Source organism: Alligator mississippiensis, chromosome 2 (genome assembly GCF_030867095.1).
Source record: "Alligator mississippiensis isolate rAllMis1 chromosome 2, rAllMis1, whole genome shotgun sequence".
NCBI classification, from domain to species: Eukaryota; Metazoa; Chordata; order Crocodylia; family Alligatoridae; genus Alligator; species Alligator mississippiensis.
The window spans coordinates 22,619,480-22,639,132 of NC_081825.1; the positions used below are offsets into that span (position 1 = coordinate 22,619,480).

The window sequence follows — 19,653 nt, forward strand, 5'->3', positions numbered from 1 at the left end:
CTGTAGAAACATTTTAACTAGGAATCACATAACAGTAGAATTCTTTGAGCCAGATTTCAACTACACTATTTGAAACAGGCCATCATTCAATGCTGTGCCTTAAATGTAATGAGGGAAAGAATACTTTTTATAACCTTCTGCAGGACCTCATCAGTATAGCCCCAGTACATGAAAGTCTCAATCTGAGGTATGAATTCCCTCATGGGGAAGAGGGCTATACTGGGAACACATAGAAGTGGGTCACTTTACAGTAATGGTGAGTGCATTCAGGAATTAAGTCAATGGAACTATCTAATTGATGTAGGGACACACTTTCCTTATAATGAGATCCATAAAGTGGATCTCACCTGATAATACCATATATCCTGGAATAAAATATACATCTTGTTTTGAAAGACAAAGGCCACATCTACATGAGATGCTGACTGCTCAGCAGCCCCATATTACTGTGCTGTAGCGTCATGTGGCAAAAACCGTGATGCGACAGTACTGTGCAGTAGTATTAGGCTACTGTGAAGTAGCATCACAAAAAAAATGTTCACAGTGCTACTGTGCAGTAACTCAGGTTTACACAAGTAGTAAATCACTGCATCGTAACAACTGCTCAATCACCATTGTGTGTAGATGCAGCCAGAATGAATTAAAAGAGATCTTTTCATGTATTAAGTAATTGAGTAGCAGCAGCTAGGAAGCCAAGCCTTCTCACTGTTCAGTTCCCTGTGAGTGGCGTGAAGGTTTTACTTTTGCTTTCATAGATTTCATAGACATTAAGGCTGGAAAGGCCCTCGTAAGATCATCGGGTCCAGCCCCCTGTCCAAGGGGCAGGAAGTCAGCTAAGGTCAAAGGACCCCAGCAACATAAGCATCTAAATGTTTCTTAAAAGTGTCCAGCGTAGGTGCTTGGACCATTTCTGGGGGGAGTCTGTTCCAGGCGTTGGGGGGCTCAGACAGTAAAGAAGTTTTTCCTCATGTTCAACCTAAAACGGTCTTCTGGGAGTTCATGACCGTTGGACCTTGTCATCCCCTGGGGTGCTCTGTTGAACAGTTATTCCCCCGGATCCTGGTGCACACCCCTTTTGTACTTATGGGGTGCCAACAGGTCACCCCTGAGCCTGTACATCTTCAGGCTGAAGAGTCCCAAACTTGCAGCCTCTTTTCATAAGATCTGTTCTCCCGCCCTCTGATCACTCGCATGGCTCTCCTCTGTACTCTCTCAAGCTTCTCCATGTCCTTGAATTGTGGAGCCCAGAATTGGATGCAGTACTCTAACCGTGGCCTCACCAAGTATGAGTACAGTGGAAGAATGACATCCTGGGTCTTGCATAAGATGCATCAGTAGATGCAAGCCAGAGTTTTGTTTGCTCTGCCAGCTGCAGCATCACATTGGTGGCTCATGTTCATCTTGTGGTCAGTCATGACTCCCAGGTCTCTTTCAGTCATGGTGCTAGCAAATGTAGCATTGCCGAGCCTATAAGTGTGATGTGGGGAGGGGGGGTTCCCCCATGATGGAGCACCTTGCATTTCTCTGTGTAACAGACTGCCAATGTGGGCTTACCAGATTTGCTCGAGATACTTACCCTGGGCTAGAAACAGTGCCGGTGAACTCTGAGTGACCCCAAGGGTGGAGCAAGGGAGCCCTGCCCTGTGGAAAAGGAGAAGCCAATCGAAAGAAGGGGTTTTCAATCCCCTCATTTGCATGGAAGGGGGATGGCCATCCTGAGCCCTGGTTGGCTGGTTTGCAAGCCAGGGAGGGACTGCCAGAGGGGATAAAAGCAGCAGCTGAACTGGCATGGGGGGCTGCTGACAGTGACTCCAGGGAATGATGCAGGAGGCTTAAGAAGAGCTGGGGTGAGCTGACCCAGCAGAAGGAGCAGAGAGACCCCTCTGAAGAGCCTTGAAGGCCCTGGGAGAAGAAGGCATCAGCGGTCGGCTGTGCTTCCAGCCCTGCAGCAGAGAGAGAGCAGCGGCCAAGGCTTGGGGCAGAGAGCTGGTGCCACAAGGCCCCATCACAGTGTGCTGGACATGCCGGGTGTCCCGGAGGCTAGGGGTGGCAGTTGGCCCCCCACTCCACTGCAGAGAAGAAGCAGGGGTCAGGAGCACAGGCGGCATCCTTATCCGAAGCAGGGAGCTGGTCCGGTGAGTTGAGGAAACCCCTTACTTTTCCTGGGGAAGCAGGACAGCAGCGGGCAAGGCATTGGGATCCTGAGGAGCATCAGAGCATCAGGACGAGGGTCCCTGGGAGCTTGGGGAGCAGGCCGGTGCTCGGAGCGGGATTAGCGAGCCATGAGGTGTGTTGAGTGCCCGGCCAGTCATCTGGAGAAGGGGTTTAGAGCAACGACCCCTGGGAGCTGCCTGTGCTGCTGACCCTCTGCCACTGACTGCCTCAGAGGGGACTCAGTCCTGTCCCTTATTCTGCAGCTGATTGCCATCGGATGGAGTCCCTGAGCTTTGTGCTTGGGTCGTGCTGATTGCTGCAGGAGCCTACCTTGTTGCTTACCTTTTTGGTTGCCATGGAGGGTCACCCTTCAGCATCTTTGGGGGGGTTGGGGTTTCATAGATTTCATAGACATTCATGCTGGAAGGGACCCTGGAGGATCATTGAGTCCAGCCTCCTGCCATGGGGCAGGAAGTCAGCAGGGATCATAGGATCTCAGGAAGATAAACATCCAAAAGTGTCTTGAAGGCATTCAAAGTGGTGCTTGAACCACCTCCGGCGGCAGTCTATTCCAAACCTTGGGGCCTTGGACAGTAAACAAGTTCTTCCTTATGTCCAGCCTGAAACGGTCCCAGAGGAGTTTGTGACCATTCGATCTTGTCATTCCTTGTGGCTCTCTGGTGAACAGACGTTCCCCCAGATCCTGTTGAATACTCCTAATAAACATATAGGGGGCCACCAGATCGCCCCTGAGCCTGCGCTTTTCCAGGCTGAAAAGTCCCATGGCTTTCAGCCTCTTGTCATAAGGTCTGTTATCCTGACCTCTGATCATGCGTGTGGCTCTTCTCTGAACTCTCTCAAGCTTCTCCACATCCTTTTTGAATTGTGGAGCCCAAAACTGGACGCAGTACTCCAGCTGTGGCCTCACCAAGGCTGAGTACAACGGGAGAATGACGTCCAGGGATTTGCTTGAGAAGCATCTATGGATGCAAGCCAGCATTTTGGTCGCTTTACTAGCCACAGCATCACATTGAAGGCTCATGTTCATCTTGTGGTCAGTCATGACCCCCAAGTCCCTTTCATCTGTAGTGCTAGCCAGTGTAGCGCTGCCGAGCCTATAAGGATGCTGCAGGTTTTTCTTCCCAAGGTGGAGAACCTTGCATTTTTCAGTGTTAAACACCATCAGGTTCTTGTCTGCCCATTTACTGAGCCTGTCAAGATCTGCCTGGATCACCCTCTTGTCCTCAGGTGTGGATGCTTCAACCCAGAATTTGATGTCATCGGCAAACCTAGCCAGCCCACTCTGACACCAATGTCTACATTATTGATGAAGATGTTAAAAAGTAAAGGCCCTAGGACAGAGCCCTGAGGGACCCAACTGGTCACAGGGCACCATGACAATTGACTTCTGTCAACCACCAGCCTCTGTGTCCTGCCACAGAGCCAATTCCCCAGCCAGCAGATCATGGTGCGGTCGAGGCCACAGTTAGCCAGTTTTGCCAAGAGGTGATCGTGAGATACCAGATCGAAGGCTTTTTTAAAGTCAAGATATATGACATCAATCTCTTCCCCCTTTTCCAGGTGATAGGTCATGTGGTTGTAAAAGGAAATGAGATTGGTCAAGCAAGACCTACCCACAATAAATCCATGCTGGCTATCCCTCAGGGTGTTGCCATCGGCCAGTCCGTTAAGAATGGCCTCCTTGATGATTTTTTCAAAGACCTTCCCCGGGATAGAGGTCAGGCTGATGGGTCTGTAGTTTTCTGGATCCACTTTCCTCCCTTTTTTGAAGATAGGCACCACATTGGCCTTCTTCCAATTATTGGGCACTTCACCAGAGCACCAGGAGTTCTCAAAGATCCATGCCAGGGGCTGAGCTATGATGTCTGCCAGCTCTTTTTAGTACCCTTGGGGGTAAACCGACAGGGCCGGCTAACTTGAAGGTATCCAGCCTGTCAAGGTGTTCCTTCACAAGGTCAGCTTTGATGGATGGTAAGGAATCTCCCTCACCCAGGCCTCCCTGCCCTGCAGTGGGCAGGGTTGTCCCATGGGACTGGTGAAAAACTGATGCAAAGTGCCCATTTAACAAGTTTGCTTTTTCATGTGCATCGGTTGTCAGTCGTCCCATCTGGTTTAGCAGGGGTCCAGTGTTGCCCTTGCTTTTCCTCCCCACATATCTGAGAGAGGACTTTTCGTTGTCCTTGCTATTTGTAGCTAGCTGGAGTTCCATCGCAGCCTTGGTTTGCTCTCTGCAGCTCCAGACCGGAGCAGAGTATTCCTCCTTGGTGGTGGTTCCAGTTCTCCATCCTTTATAGGTCTTCCTTTTAAGACACAGGAGGTCCACTAGTTCCCTGGAGAGCCAAGGGGGCTGTTGTGCCCTTTTGCTGCCTTTTCTCCAAAACGAGATAGACTTTGCTTGCGCATCCAGGATCGCTCCCTTTAGGATCAACCACTTGTCCTGAACTCCCCTCCCCTTTGGGTTGTGGCCCTTTAGGGCCTCACTGACAAGCTTCCTGAGGTTGCAAAGTCAGCTTTCCTGAAGTTGAGGACTTCTGTATTACTGACTGACTTGCCAGCTTTACAGTGGATGGTGAAGGTGATCAGTTCATGGTCACTGTCACCCAGCTTCCCTACAATCATTAGGTTGCTGATTAGGTCATCCCTGGTTGCTAGTACCAGGTTGAGCAGCACTTTACCTCTCGTCGGGCCGCAGACTTTTTGTGTCAGATAGAGGTCATCCATGCACAAGAGAAAGCTTTGCGCCCGCTAAGATTTGGCTGAGCGCTCCTTCCACGAGATACCTGGGTAGTTAGTCTCCCATGACAACCATACACTAGGAGTGCGTGGCCTTAGCCAGGTCCCTAGCAAACTCCTGGTCAACATCTTGACCCTGGGTAGGGGGTCTGTAGTAGACTCCCACCATAGTATCCACTGTGCCATGTTCTCCACAGATTTTAACCCAAAGGGTCTCAAGTCCACCATGGGTGCCAATGTTGGCTTGCAGGGATGCGTAGCCACCCACTCCCAGTAGGGTGCAGTTTTAGGTCATGCCCAGGACCAGGAGCCTTCTGACCATCCCCTACATCTCCTCCCTTACCTCCAGATGATACCAGCAGCCCTGTAGCCAGGCGATGTTGTTCCAGCAAAATGCCCTGTTTATATGGGCAGCCCTGAATCCAAAATGGCTGCCCTAATCAGGCACCTGCCGGCTGCTGTCTTCAGGCCCTTAAAGTGGCAGGGACAAACAGTGCCCTGCCACACCCAGTCATGGGTGAAGTCCTACCAGGTCGCCATTATCCCTATGACATCATAGTTATTTGAGTTTAGCAGGAGGACAAGTTCCTCCTGTTTATTCCCCAACCTCCTGGCATTTGTGTATAGGCATGCAAGTGTACCCTTGGGGGCCCTTGCCTTGCCTACAGTTTATTCCAGGGCTAAGGCAGGGGTGGGCTCCCTTAAGTGTCTTGGTCTGCTGGCTTTGCAAGGGTTGCTCAGCGGGCCAGTAGTGGTGGTAGTCCCCTCATCCCCCAGCGGGCTTAGTTTAAAGACCAGTGGAGCAGGTCAGCCAGTCTGGCTGAGAAGAGCCTCCTCCCCAGTGGATAGAGGGGGAAGCTGTCCCTTCCCAGCAGCTCACTGCCTCCTCAATTGTTTGATACAATTTGATTGCTGCAGACCAGAAGAGCTTAACCTGTTGCAGTCTGTCGCTTATTGGGAAGCCTATTGGAGCTGCAGGAAGTGACCACCTTGCTTCCTTGTGGTAGCATCTCAGCAGTGGTTCTTGAGTCAACGGTTGACTAATGCATTCTGGTTTGTTTTGTGATCCTGGTTATGCCATTTAAGTTCACTTGTTAATAACCTTTCCTATTATTCTTGTTTTGTAAATAAAGTGTAAATAGTTAAACCAGTTAAGTGTTGGACCTTCTTGGGACCACGGCCTGCTCTGTGGGAAGCAGGGGCCGGCTGGAAAGTAAATTGGTGCTGGCTGAAGCCCTGCCCCACTCTCAACCCACCATCCCTGATATTGGGCAGGGGTGGCAACTATTGGGCCACCACCTGGTTTACATCCGTATTGAATGCCATTTTCCAGTAACCAGGAGAAACTGTGTGCATTACATGCAAGAAATATGGTAAGAGCAGTGTCCAACACCTGCTTTTTTAGAAAAAAAGTAAATTGTATGTAAGAAAATAGGGTATTATTAAATTAAATAGATCACTTTTATGTACTGAAAGATTTTGATTGCCACATCATGAGGGAGGAAAAACCTGCAGAATCCTTATAGGCTTGGCAGTGCTACACTGGCTAGCACTGTGGAAGAAAGAGACTCAGGGGTCATCATTGACCACAAGATGAACATGAGCCTGCAATGTGATGCTGCGGCTAGTAAAGCGACCAAAATGCTGGCTTGCATCCATAGATGCTTCTCAAGCAAATCCCAGGACGTCATTCTACCCTTGTACTTGGTTTTGGTGAGGCCGCAGCTGGAGTACTGCATCCAGTTTTGGTCCCCACAATTCAAAAAGGATGTGGAGAAGCTTGAGAGAGTACAGAGAAGAGCCACATGCATGATCAGAGGTCAGGAAAACAGACCTTACGACGACAGGTTGAGAGCCATGGGGCTCTTTAGCCTGGAAAAGCGCAGGCTCAGGGGTGATCTGATGGCCACCTATAAGTTTATCAGGAGTGACCACCAGTATCTGGGGGAACGTTTGTTCACCAGAGCGCCCCACGGGATGTCGAGGTCAAACAGTTATAAACTCCAGCAAGACCGTTTCAGGCTGGACATAAGGAAGAATTTCTTTACTGTCCGACCCTCCAAGATCTGGAATAGCCTTCCATCAGAGGTGATTCAAACACCTACATTGAACACCTTCAAGAGTAAATTGGATGCTTATCTTGCTGGGATCCTATGACCCCAGCTGACTTCCTGCCCTTAGGGCGTGGCGCTGGACTCGATGATCTTCTGAGCTCCCTTCCAGCCCTAATGTCTATGAAATCTATGAAGTCTATGACATTCACACATGGCGGTGGTGGGCGGGGGGCAGCAGCTGTAAGTAGTAATAAACAATAAACAACACTATTTTCATAATGGAAGCATTTTGAATTCCAGCTTCCAAATAAATGCTCTGGTATAAAGTGTATTTGGTGATTTTTTTTTTTTTTTAAAAGCACGGACAACCATTGTAAAATCTTATATTACTGGAGCAGAGACCATCCTTGTTTTAGTAAAGGTAGGAAAGACAAGCAGATTAGCAACACCATATGGGATTTGCAGAAAGAGAGCAGGCTAAATTAATCAACTTGATGCCTTAGGGGCAGAGAAAGCTAAACAATGAAAAGAGGAATATAAGGATAAAGATAAAGCAGTAGAAAGATCAGTCTGAAGGATAAAAGAGCATATAATGGGGGTTCAGCTTTAGAAGCAGGAATGGCAGCAACGAAGGGAGACATGCAAACACTTGATCAAACTACTAAAGAACTTGCTAGAGGTTGTTAGCTATAGCAGGGAAAGTCAACAAGGGAAAACATACTATCTTAAATAAGCAAAAAAAAAGATGGACAGAACAACTCCATGTCATCCTTTAGAAAATCCCCTCTCCCCTCAAATAATATTTAAATGTGCTAATGTATGGAAGATGGCATATTGATGCTTAGTGTCTACATATGATGTTCCTGTAGCAATGCACTATGGTGACGTAGCGTCTACAGGCAAAAACCTTGATGCTGCAGCTATGTCACTGTTGCTACATGCTCCCAAAGTATAGCTCACCACTACAGCGACGTAGCAGCTAAAAATAACCATGTGTTGCACACATGGTGCAGTACGGCGTGCCACTTCACCGTCATTTAGTACTTATTTTTGGAGTACTAAATGACAGTGCAGTAAATGGTGCCAGAGGGGCACATGTAGAAGTGCCCACTGTGAATAAATTACTCTGGATATACTTAAAGAATGCAGTGAAAGACTGAAGAACAGTAAATCACCAGATGAAAAGCAAATCACAGCAGAAGTGCTTATGGCAACTGGGGAAGATAATATGGAAATCCTGATGCACCTCTTCAATTTGATCTGAGAAGGACTGTATCTCATTATCAAGTGCCTAAAAATGGAGATTTGAAGGACTGCAACAACTGACACAGAATTACACTGCCTTCAGTCCCAGAGCAAGTGTTCTGTGCATCCATCCTGAATAGATTTAGAGATGCCATGGATAGCAGAGTTAAAGAGCAACAAACAGGTTTTTGCCCAAACTGGTCCTATGCAGACCAGGTTTTCATGAAAAGGCATTAAGTCAATTTAATTTAGTTTGCTTTCTTTCTGCAGTAACATCCCCTGTGGTTTTGCACAATTCTGTAATAAAAAGTAATGAATGACCGCTACCAGTAGTCATGAATTTTGGAAATTTCCAAAAGGCATTTGATAGTGTGGAAAGCCACTCAGAGAGGCAGGCAGTAGACTCTATAAAGTCTTCTGCATAATAATTCAAACTATTAAACATCTCTATCAGAATGCAAAAGGTGAGGTAAAAATAAACATAAGGTAATGCACTGATTTATATTAAGACAGGTGTCAGGCAAGAAATGTATCTTGTCCAGAGTTGCTATTGATTTTGTTATGTGACAGATTGTCAGTGTGGAACCAGGTATTGCCCAAATAAATGGTGAGATCAGAGACTTTCTAGATAACATCTGTCCCATAACTAAATCAGTTGAAGATACGTAATAAAAACAGATAGTCTTGCAAATCCTTCCAAGCAAATCAGTTTTATTATTAATAAATCAAGGATGGAAATTATGAAAGTTAATTTAATACAGATTTTTTTCTATTTGGAAAATGAAACCTTAAGAACTATTAATTCATTTACATGCCTGGGTAGCATCGATATTGTTAAATAAATGTTTGATGTAAGCTTCAGAACGGACAAAGTAAGTTTTGTATTTCAAAAGCTCAATGCCATATGAAAATCCAATGTGATTAGCAACACCACCAAAACTAAGATCTTCAGAGTCAATGACTAATATAGAGCAGAGTTCTGGAAAATTAAGTTTATTCAATCCATGTTAAACAGCTTACAAATGAAATTGTCCATGTAGAATATTTTAAGTAACACAGACTGATTGAATGAGTAATGAAGAGGTCCTAGAATAGGCACAACTACCCGCACTAGTACAAGCAGTATAGAAGAAGAGATATTTTCACATATTTTAAGAATGCCTAATAATAAACTACCGAAATAAGAATGGCTTTGGCAGGCCAGAGAAAGAGAATGACCCAGAGGCATAATCCATAGTTTGGTGATGGCTGACTATGACATGGGCTAGGGCGGGCCAAAACTGGAGTTACAACAATGGGTAAGCAGCAGTGTGTGTGTTTGGGGGAGGGGAGAAGGCAGGTAGGTGGCAGGGGACAAAGGCTGCAGCTCTGACTGTGATCCCAAGCCCAGATTGGGGCTGCAGCAAGAGCAGCTATGTACCACCCCCCGCTCCCCAAACCCCACTGCCTTTTACTCAAATCCAAGATGAGGCCTTTCTCCCTATGTTGAACTGGGGGTGGAGTATTGAGTAAATTGTCACTATCACAAAACTTGGCATTTGTGGGTTGACAAGGGGCATGGACGTCTGTTTGCTTGGCCTTTGTGCCACTATAAAAATTTGTCATTAAGATAAAACATCCTGTGTCTATAAAAGTCTTAAAAAATGAGCCCAGGATAGGGATGGCTGCTACTGTTTCACTTCTGGCTTAAAAAGGTGCAGGAAGAAGCACTATGGTGATTATCATCATTATCATCATGATATTTAATGAGATAACAAGATGATTAGTGGGATAAAACTAGGGCTAGGAGAATACTTTTCACTGAAATGTTGTTGCTGATGAAAAACTCGTTTTTCAATTTTTTTTTTGGAATTTTTAAATAAAATTTCTGCTTTCCTAAACAGAATTCCTCTTTTTTTAGTAGATGACATAAATTTGGGGAACATGGGCTTTGCTCAGAATGTTTTCTATCTTTGATAATGATCACCTGAATCTGTGGGGATATTTTTTGGAGTTTTTAGCTGAAATATTTTTTGTGGGGGTTAAAAAAACTTGAAATATTCCTATAGAAAAGGGATTGCCAACATTTTTGGGCATAGTGCCAAAAACACCTGCAACCTCAGCTTCTAATATGTTGGTGTGCCAGGGGCAGATGGCAGGGGCCTGATCCTTGTTAGTGGCAGCACAACCTTGGCCCCTTCCATCTGCCCTGAGGTACACATGCCAAGCAAAATGCCTTTGAGTGACATGCTCTGGCACCCATGCCAGGCGCTGCCTACCCCTGCTATAGAAAAAAAAAGCTGCTTCTCTTTCAATGTCTAGATTAAATCAATGGGACTTAGCATGCTGTTAAAATTAAACAAGTGTTTTCTGAATAGGAAGTGTACTGAAAACATGTATATTTCTTATGTTGCAGTGTTTTAGTGACAACATTAGGAATTCGATTTTCTAAAGACCTCACATCACACAATTGGAACCTTTCTTGTATACACAAGAGTTACAAGAGTTTATATTTAGTATCAAAATTAGGGTATATCCATAGTGTTCCCCTGCTGAGCCTGGGACTGGTGCTGTGAATCTGACCTTAGCAAGTCACTATGCATACTCAAGCCCTGCAATTAGACAGCATTGATGGCTTAGAGTATGCCTGAGTCCATGTCCCAAAGCCATTCTCAGCTTCTCCATCTTGGGAGAGCGGTAGGGCATGCACTCAGATCTACTCTGCCAAATGACCAAACTTGGCTGTATACAGAGCAGGAGGAGCAAGTAGCTGGAGACTGAATCCCAGTAGGGATCTTGGACTCAACAAGGATGTACTCCAGCCATGCCCTGAAGGGCCAGGTTTTCTAAAGGATTCAGCTAATCTAGTCATAAGCATCACAGTGGGAGAAGGTTGGTGTTGAGCTCTTTTGAACAGTGTTATTTAATATCTAATTTTTCTACTGAAGCCTATGGCCATGTTATAAAATACTTGGAACCCCTCCTAAGTCATTCCATGTTTTTTTATATTTCACTCCTTTTTTCAGGACAGGCTAGTTGTTCTGTGCCTTTTATCCCATTTTGTTATCATATGATTTATATTGCAGCTTATCTCCTCAACTACTAAAAAAGAGTTTCCAGCTAACCCATTCTATTTGATCCCAGTGCTCTGTAGCAGATGTATAATGCAAATCCTGTCTCATAAAAGTATATAGTTATTCAGAATGTTTTGTCAGCAGACAGTTTCTTATCCAGCTGGTGAGACTGCATAATTTTCTGTATTGATGAAGAGCTTATGTTTAGAGATTAAAGAGCACTTCCAGATGTTTAATAAGTAAGATTGCCCTATAATCCTTTTTTGTTTTTCTAGGAGACATTTTCAAAAACACAAAAGATAGTTAGGAATCCAATTCCCATTGAAAGTCAAACAGCTCCACTTTATTTATTAAGAAAGGGGATGCATCTCTTCCTAGAGAGATAGGAACTTTGTTGTCTGGGAGTCTTCCTGGGGTTTTAATTTTTCTAAGTAGAACTATCATGCTGATTAAAGTTATGCCTGGAGGTAACTCAGTGCAATGCTTTTCCAGATCTTACAACTCTAGTTCAAATGTATCAAGTGTGCGCATGTGTGTGTATGCACATGCATATACAAATGTATAAATGCTACTGCTAGTGGAGCATGTTCTCATATAACTTGACTGTCTTAGGTATTTGCATACTTCAGTTTTTATTGATATGAACATTTTATACCAGCTTATTTTAAGTCAAGGCAAGCTAATACAGAGAGAATGAAATTATTACATCTGTTTCTAGGCTGAAATGCAAGCAAGATTGATTGTTTCAAATTCCAGCTTGTGTGACTTTGTCACGACTTGCCTGTGAAATTCAATGCTGGAAACTGCCCAGGGTTAAGGTGTTATAACATTCACTCTCAGTACAAGAAAACAGTAGTATCTGACTCTGGGTCATATAGTTAGTCTTAGGAGGCTGGGGACCATACAGTCATGTGATTTCATAGATTTTTATTTCACAGATAGTAAGGGCATATGAAATCATTTATGATCATACACTCTGATTTCCTGTGTAATACAGGCCTCAGAATTTGGCCCACTGCTTTCTACATCCCAACCATTTTTTCAGAAAGAAAGATTTTAAAAAAGCTGAATTCACTACAATATTAGTAAGCTGTTAAAAATGTACAACTACAAGATAAACTTTGTTGACTTCGATTTCCAGACACACAGTCTTTTTGTGTCTTTGTCTGATAATTTAAAGAGCCCTCTAATATCAATGACTATTATTCAGGGGGCCAGAAGGTTATCTACTTTTGTTCAATGGGTCACTCTTGGTCACTGAGATAACTGCAGTTTTCAACTGCTTCCATGTGTACTGTGTTACCTGACTAGTGTAAGCCTTTGTTGCATTCCTCCAAATTGTATCTTATCTCCTGTATGTGAATTCAAAGTCTCTGAACAAGTAGTAGTCTCTGAATCAAGTAGTAATACTAGTATTCTCTGAATCAAGTAGTTTTTTGTAAGAAATGTTATACCCCTATCTTATACTCCATACTCTTTTATACTCTATTCAACCCAGACCTTCTTTGAAATTCTGAGAGAACATAGAGGCCTTCCAGCCTGCCTCAAAAGTCAGCAAATCAAAACCATTGGTAGCATAACTCTGGTGGGAGAGATGGGGGGGTCCAGCTGCAGGTGCCAACTTAGAGGGGGTGCTAATATGGCACTTACCCCAGGAGTCTTTGCCATGGTGGGTACCATTTTACACTGTCCCCACCCAGCCATAGGAGCTGTGTAAGTGCAATCCTGCACTCAACAGCGCATCTGGCAGCCAGAGGGGTGGAATGATGCCCCACAGTGGAGGCTTTGCCACTGGAGGCACAGCTTTGTGCCCAGGGGTTGGAGAGAGGAGAGAATAGGGCACCAGGAAGGGCCCCAGGGAGCCTGTGCTGCTACATGTTTCTTAGCAGCAGCAATATAAGCCCATGCTGCTGCTGAAGCAACTGCAGCAAAGTAGCTGCAGTCAGAGTGAGGAGAGCTCTGTCAGGGCTAGGGACAGACATTCAAAAAGACTGAGCCTGAATTGATTCAATCTTTGCAGGTTAATCTAACCTGGCTAGGCTGAATCAGTTTGTAATCACACCAACACTCCCTCTGGACTGAAAAAATGCAGGCACATGGCTGCAGTGGCTCAAGCTAAAACCTGGGGGGTGTTAAAGCAGCCCTCCCATCCCTTCCACAGAGCTGAGCTGAGGGGCAGCGTGGCCAGGCCCTGGCAGGATGCTATGATGAGGGAGGGGTTTACCCCCCACCCTTCCTGCACAATCCCAGGCTTTTCCAGGCTTGTTCCTGAAGGGGCAGGAGTGTTGCCAGACTGCAGCCCCCAGCTAGCACTCTGAGGCAAAGTGGGGTGTGCAGTGCATGCATCTGTTGATGATACTGAGCTTTTCAATCTTCCTCTCTCTGCTTCTTCATGCTGTCTGCAAACCTGACAGGTGAGAGAGCCAGCAGGGGGCTGATAACACAGCTTTTATCAGCTCATCAACAAAACAAAAGCCTCTCTCATTAGTTCCAAGGAAGGAACAAAGGGACATTACCAGCTTCTCTGTTGATTAGCTCCAAAAAGCACTAAGTGGACACTGTTTTGTCTGCCTGTTCCAGTGAAATTGGAGACACACACACATATAGACATCTCTCTGCATTAGCTAGCATACCATATGCCCAGGGTTTTTGGGGCTGGGGTCTGTGCTATGGGGGATGGGATGGATGGAGAGAGGGAGGGGGGAATCCCTGCTTGAGCAGCAAGCAATGGGGGGAGCGGGGGGGAGCAAGGCAGACCCTGCTGTGCCCGCAGTCTCCACCGAAGCTCTGGCTAGGGGGCAGAGGGGTGGGGTCAGCCCTGTTCTCTGGAGCAGACAGTCCAAGGCTGCAAAACATCTGGGATGCTAGGGGACTCTGGTTTAACTGAGACCAGGAAGGGGTCTGGGACAGATATTGCATAAACCGGCTTGACCCAAATCAGTTAAGTCTGATACTACATTCAACCAGGTTTATCTTAAAACAATTACAGCCATTTTGAAACTGGTTTGTGTGCACTGAACTTATGTTCTGTTACAGGTTTAAACCAGTTTCTGATCACTTAAACCAGTTTATGTGTAATGTCTGTCCCTAACTCAGTGGTCAGAATAACCCCACCCCACATCCCAGACATGAAAGTGTTCCCTAAACCTCTGAGGACCAAAGTGTACCAAATGTGTACAGATACTGTGTTCCAAAGCCAAAGCTTCTCTAAAATCAGTGTGCTATCAGTTCTTTTTCATTCAAACCAAAGGACCATTAATTCAAGTATCTCATCCGATAAATCATAGCTGACAGTATTAGTAAGAGGTAGGAACTCTAAGGTATTATATACATAAGCAACTAGTTAAATCTCACACACACACACACACACACACACACAGTACAATCACTTTAGCATATATAGTAAAAGCCGTGTTATCCGGCACTTTACAAGTTGGCACGCTCTATTAACCGGCATACTAGCTTGAAAGGTAAAAGGAAAACTGGAAGTGCCCACCATGGCACCAGCCATGGTATGCCACCAGCATATTTTGTTATCTGGCACCCCCGATTCCTCATGGGTGCCAGGTAACAAAGCTTTTGCTGTACAACCATCATAAAAAGCAACTTCCATATCTCCAAAATGGCAATTTAAAGAAAAAATTGTTAGATCAAATGGGAGGTCAAGTGTCAGGTTTGGAAAATTAAAAAAATAACTTGCCAATCATTTTTTAAATCAATAAAAACCATTCTGTCTAGATATAAAAACCCAGATATTTCACAGTTATCTACTGCATTTGGGGATTTGAAATGAGATGCTAGAGACTGAATATACCTTTAAAAAGACACAATTTAATCTGAGGCACATTTTCCAGCCAAAGAAAAGATAAAAGCACTTGAATAACATAAAAAAGGAGTAAAAAACAGAGTAAAAAAGGTTTGGGTTGTCAAGCCACTGGTCCGGGACCATAAAGTTCTGGTCTCAAGTAGTAAGTCCTGGCTCTGCCCTTGTGTGACTTTGGACAAATCAGTCTCTGTGCCCTTAAAATGGAAATATCTTCTTTCTTCCCCCCTTTCTATGTCTGCTCTGTTAAGTCTGAAAGCACTTCAGCTTAGGATGTGCGTTTCAACAGCACCTAGAAATGATGGGTCTTTGGCATCTTCTGCCCAGTCCCATTCCCCCTTCCCTTCCTACCATTTGTATACAAATCATTCTCTCCATTCTATACACTGCTTTGTCCATGTCATTTCATAACATCTGATGAAGTGAGCTCATGAAAGCTTATGCTATACCTTTCTCTAATTTAATTAGTCTAAAAGATCCACATCTAACATAGCTAACTATGTCTCATCATTCTGCCCACCACAGCACTATAGAAATGGTTCTGGTTCGTCCCTAGGTGTTATTGAACATACATAATAATAAATCACAAGCCTCAGCTTGGATGACTAGTCATGCAATGTCCCCAAGAGCAAAGTGGAGCCTGATTCTTCAACTTTAATTCACATGAGTAATCCTTACTTGCAGCTTCCCTTGTTGGCTTCCCCAGGACCTCTTCTGTATGTAAAAAGCATACCTAAGAAAAAAAAGTGAAACAATCTACTGTGACTATATATGGCAAGTGAAGCAGACAATGTTTTCTTTCCAAATTGATAGAATAAGACATGCAGTCACACTTTATGCTCCTGAACCGACTGCTGTATACCTAAAACAACTCGTAATGGGAATGGCTCTCAGGATATGGTACCTTAAGGTTCATGCTGTGTTTAACAAGCTTCTTGCTTAAAAGCTTATGGATTAGAGAGAGGCAGACACAGACCAAAACCCTGAATCCATGTAATTAGGGATTTAAAATAGAAACCTTGAATCTTACTAGTAACGGAAACCTTAGGGGTTTTAATGTAATTCTTAAAGGTCTGCCTTTTCAGAGGTACTGTGTGCACCTAGCACACTCACTGATCTATGCAGGGTGCACAGTATATCTGAAAATCACCCATAAAAGCTCCTCTCTTCTAGGTGCTGTGACTCCCTCGCTGGAGCTGAGCAGAACCAAGAAGCAAGCGGTTCTCTCATCTCAGGAAAAATTCCAAGGCAGTGAAAAATGTCCTTGCCTTGACTTCAAATGGAAAAATCAAGAGTTTTCTGTCCTGAATTGGGACAAAAAGTCAAAATCTTTAAAATGTTCAAAAACCAACAAAAAAAAAAAAAAAAAAGCTTGTATTTATATTGCTTGAAACACTTTGTTTTAATAATTTGGGAATGTTTCACTGGTATTTTAACCATTTTTAAAGATGTATTGCCATCATCTTAAATTTTAAAATGAGACATCATTTTGAAACTAGAAAACAAGTTTTTCATTTAGAAAATGCCAAAACAACTTCCCCACGATTTCAATACTTTATTTTTCAAAATGTTTAGAGTCAAAACCAACTGGTTCTTTGCAACAGTTTCAGTTTTGCTAAATTTATATTTGTTTCCAAAAAAAACTTTATTGGAAAATTGCAAATAAACTCTCACGCTGAGCCATTTTCATCTCCAGGGAAAGCTGGCCCTGATTCCCAGGGGTACTTAAGAACATGATATATAATTCATGTGTATAATTCAAACCTGCTTCAGCAAATCATGCTTAAAATTAAGCACATATGTAGTGCCAGTTGAAGCCAATGGGGCTAACATACTTAATATTAAGCAGATACTTAAATGTTCTCTCTACCGTGATACTTCTTGTTTTGCCTTTTCAGAAGTCTTTTCATGCTTTTCTAATCTAATTTCTTCAAGTTGTTTTATAAGGATCTTGAAATTTCTTTGCTTCATGGTCCCCAAAGTATGATAAAGTAAGACTTTAAGACTGAATCAATAATTTTAATTTTCACTTATTTCTGTTTCAAAAGTTTCATCCTAATGTTGAGCTTTTGAAATTTTTTTCTAGTTTCTTTTGAAGCTAGCAGTAGATTTTCATATACTGCTTTTTTTGCTTGACCCTTCCAACCCCCAGATATCTTAGGTACTTAATGTAGTAACCAGGTGCTTCTGAATCTTTAATGCCTTTATCCTCACTAACTCACCATAAAATGGAGAAAATGCTTCTATCTCCATTTTACAGGACTCAAATACTGACAGAGCAAGGACCAGATCCTATTCTATCTAGGCCCTTCTAGTAGGCTTCCAAGTATCACTGAGGTACTTCAGCATGATTCTACCTTGCTTGAGTCCCTGGAAAAGTGTTAGCATGACCACCTTTGTAACTTATCTCCAACTTAGCCTTAAGACTAAGTTACAAAAAAGCAGTGAAGAAGACAACCCACCCATATTTTTGCCAGACTGGTTTTGCAGGGATCTGAGCAGGGTGGAAGAAGACCATACTTAAGTGGCAGTGGCTAAAAGGATGTGGCCCTAAGTAACTTGTGCCCGATCACACAGAAAGCCTGTGACAAAGATAGGAACTGAGAACCCTGGTGCCCTGAGTCCCAAACCAGTCACATCTGATCTTAGCCAAAAAGTTTTCCATAGTGGGCTTATTAGCACATGCACTACAGTCTATCAAAGATTTCAAGCAAGGCCCACCCAAATGGCTTAAGTGAAAAATACCATAATAAAATTAACAGCGTAGAGCACTGTTTTCACAACTCATTTGAAAAATTTCTAGAAGCAAACAGGTTCATGTTGCTAACTGAGCCTGTTTGGCATGCTAATAGTCCTCGGATTCTAAACCAAATGGAGATCTTGCTTGTGTGTCTTACCCACCTTAGCAGTTCAACTGAAGTTAATAGGATTATTGTCACAGTGGGCTGAGCAGGATTTGAAGATTGGGGACAGGTGGGAATGGGCCCAAAGATCTGACACTAATTGCTACCTTTGAGATTTCACTTAAAAGAGACTGGGAGAACTGACTTTGGCAATTCTTCATTGGCTTGGTGGATGTCATGACCCCAGCTATCAGCTTAGGATGTTTCATAAATATCTAATTTTACTTTTAGTTGTGGGTGGAGGAATTGGGGTCCAATATGCAGAACACACTGAGCAAGACCCTCTCTTCTGCTCCTGTGGGACCTGCCCGTGTGTTTGACTATCCTCATTTGGAAGAACAGCCTGCTACAACTCTTGACAGTGGAGCATAGGCCTGTTCTAACTTATACCTAAAATTCACTCCAGGATCCAGAGAGGTAAGTAATAGCCCTGTTTTCTTTCTCCCATCTCCCTCAGCACTGAAGCTGTGCCCAGGGCAATTGGGTGAGACTGCAGATTCTGATTGTAGGATTTATGTTTTGAACTGGACAAGAGTTGAAAAACAAGGGCATTTCCCTAGACATGGACATGGTATTTTATATGCATCAGTCGGTGGATAAAATGCCTAAACAGGCCAGAGAGGAGAGGCCAGAATCCATCTCTCACACCTCCCAACAGAGCCAGTCTCTGGCCCAAGGAATTTTGAATACTTTTCTGCATGATGGCGGGGCCTCAACAGGAATTGCGGGCAATGTCCCCCGTGCCTCATGCAGAGCCCAAGCCAGGGCCTGACTGTGACCAGGACACTCCCTTGGGAAGTGGGAGATGTGGGGTTAGAACAGGATTGGGTGTAGGAGAGCTCTAACCACTAAGAGCTTATATATAAAGATGGGAGTTCACCTGATTTATTACTATTTATGTTACAATAACACCTAGGGACCAACCAGAGCCATTTCTGTAGTTCTGTGATGGGCAGAATGATGACAGAGACATAGTTAGCCATGTTAAATGTGTACCTTTCAGATTAATTAAATTAGAGATGGGTATAACATAAGCTTTCATGAGCTCACTTCCCTCCATCTGGGTTTGCAATAAGAGTGGCCACTATTACAGCATCCAGTCCTGGCAGGGTGTGCTTCAGAGCCCATCTACTGATCCCCCAGGGGACTTAAGTAGAGGAATGCTTTGTTTTTTGGAGCCTGCCAGTGCTTACTTGGAGACGGGTACTGAGCTATTTGGACTGAAGGCAGTTCAGGGTATACACAGAAACAGATCTTGAGGAAGAACAGGTGAGTTCAGATGTCTCCTGGTTTACTCTGAGGCTTAATGGAAGGGTTTTTTGCATTGCAATTTTAGACTTTGGCACCTCAGTTCCACCTACATCCTGCTTTAGACACCAGAGCCTTTTCCTGGATCTGGCTCTAATCCCTGGGAAGAGGTCAGGCATGATGCTATCAGCTAATACATCTGTACAGGCTGTCACCCCGGCTGACTCTTAAGCTAGATCTTGTTCCGAATTCAGCCACCATTGCCCTAAATGGTAGCGCGGACGGAGCTCAAAGGCTGGCTCACATGAAGTCCGTGAGACGAGCGCGGGGAAGGCTATATGTGTGAGCGACGGGGGCCTCCTGCATCTAGGGGGGCAATTGCAGAAGCCGCCAGCAGCAGCGGCCCCGGCAGCAGGGGC

At 44.4% G+C, this 19,653-nt stretch overlaps 1 protein-coding gene across 1 annotated transcript in view; it reads right to left on the reverse strand.

Annotated features, from left to right (window-relative positions):
* The window catches only part of LOC132248236 (uncharacterized), a 70,144-nt gene that overhangs the window by 49,987 nt on the left and 504 nt on the right, over nucleotides 1-19,653 (reverse strand). Inside the window, exon 2 of the mRNA XM_059721154.1 lies at nucleotides 15,762-15,816. Coding sequence (XP_059577137.1) covers nucleotides 15,762-15,816 — 55 coding nt within the window. The remainder of the gene's footprint in view (nucleotides 1-15,761; nucleotides 15,817-19,653) is intronic.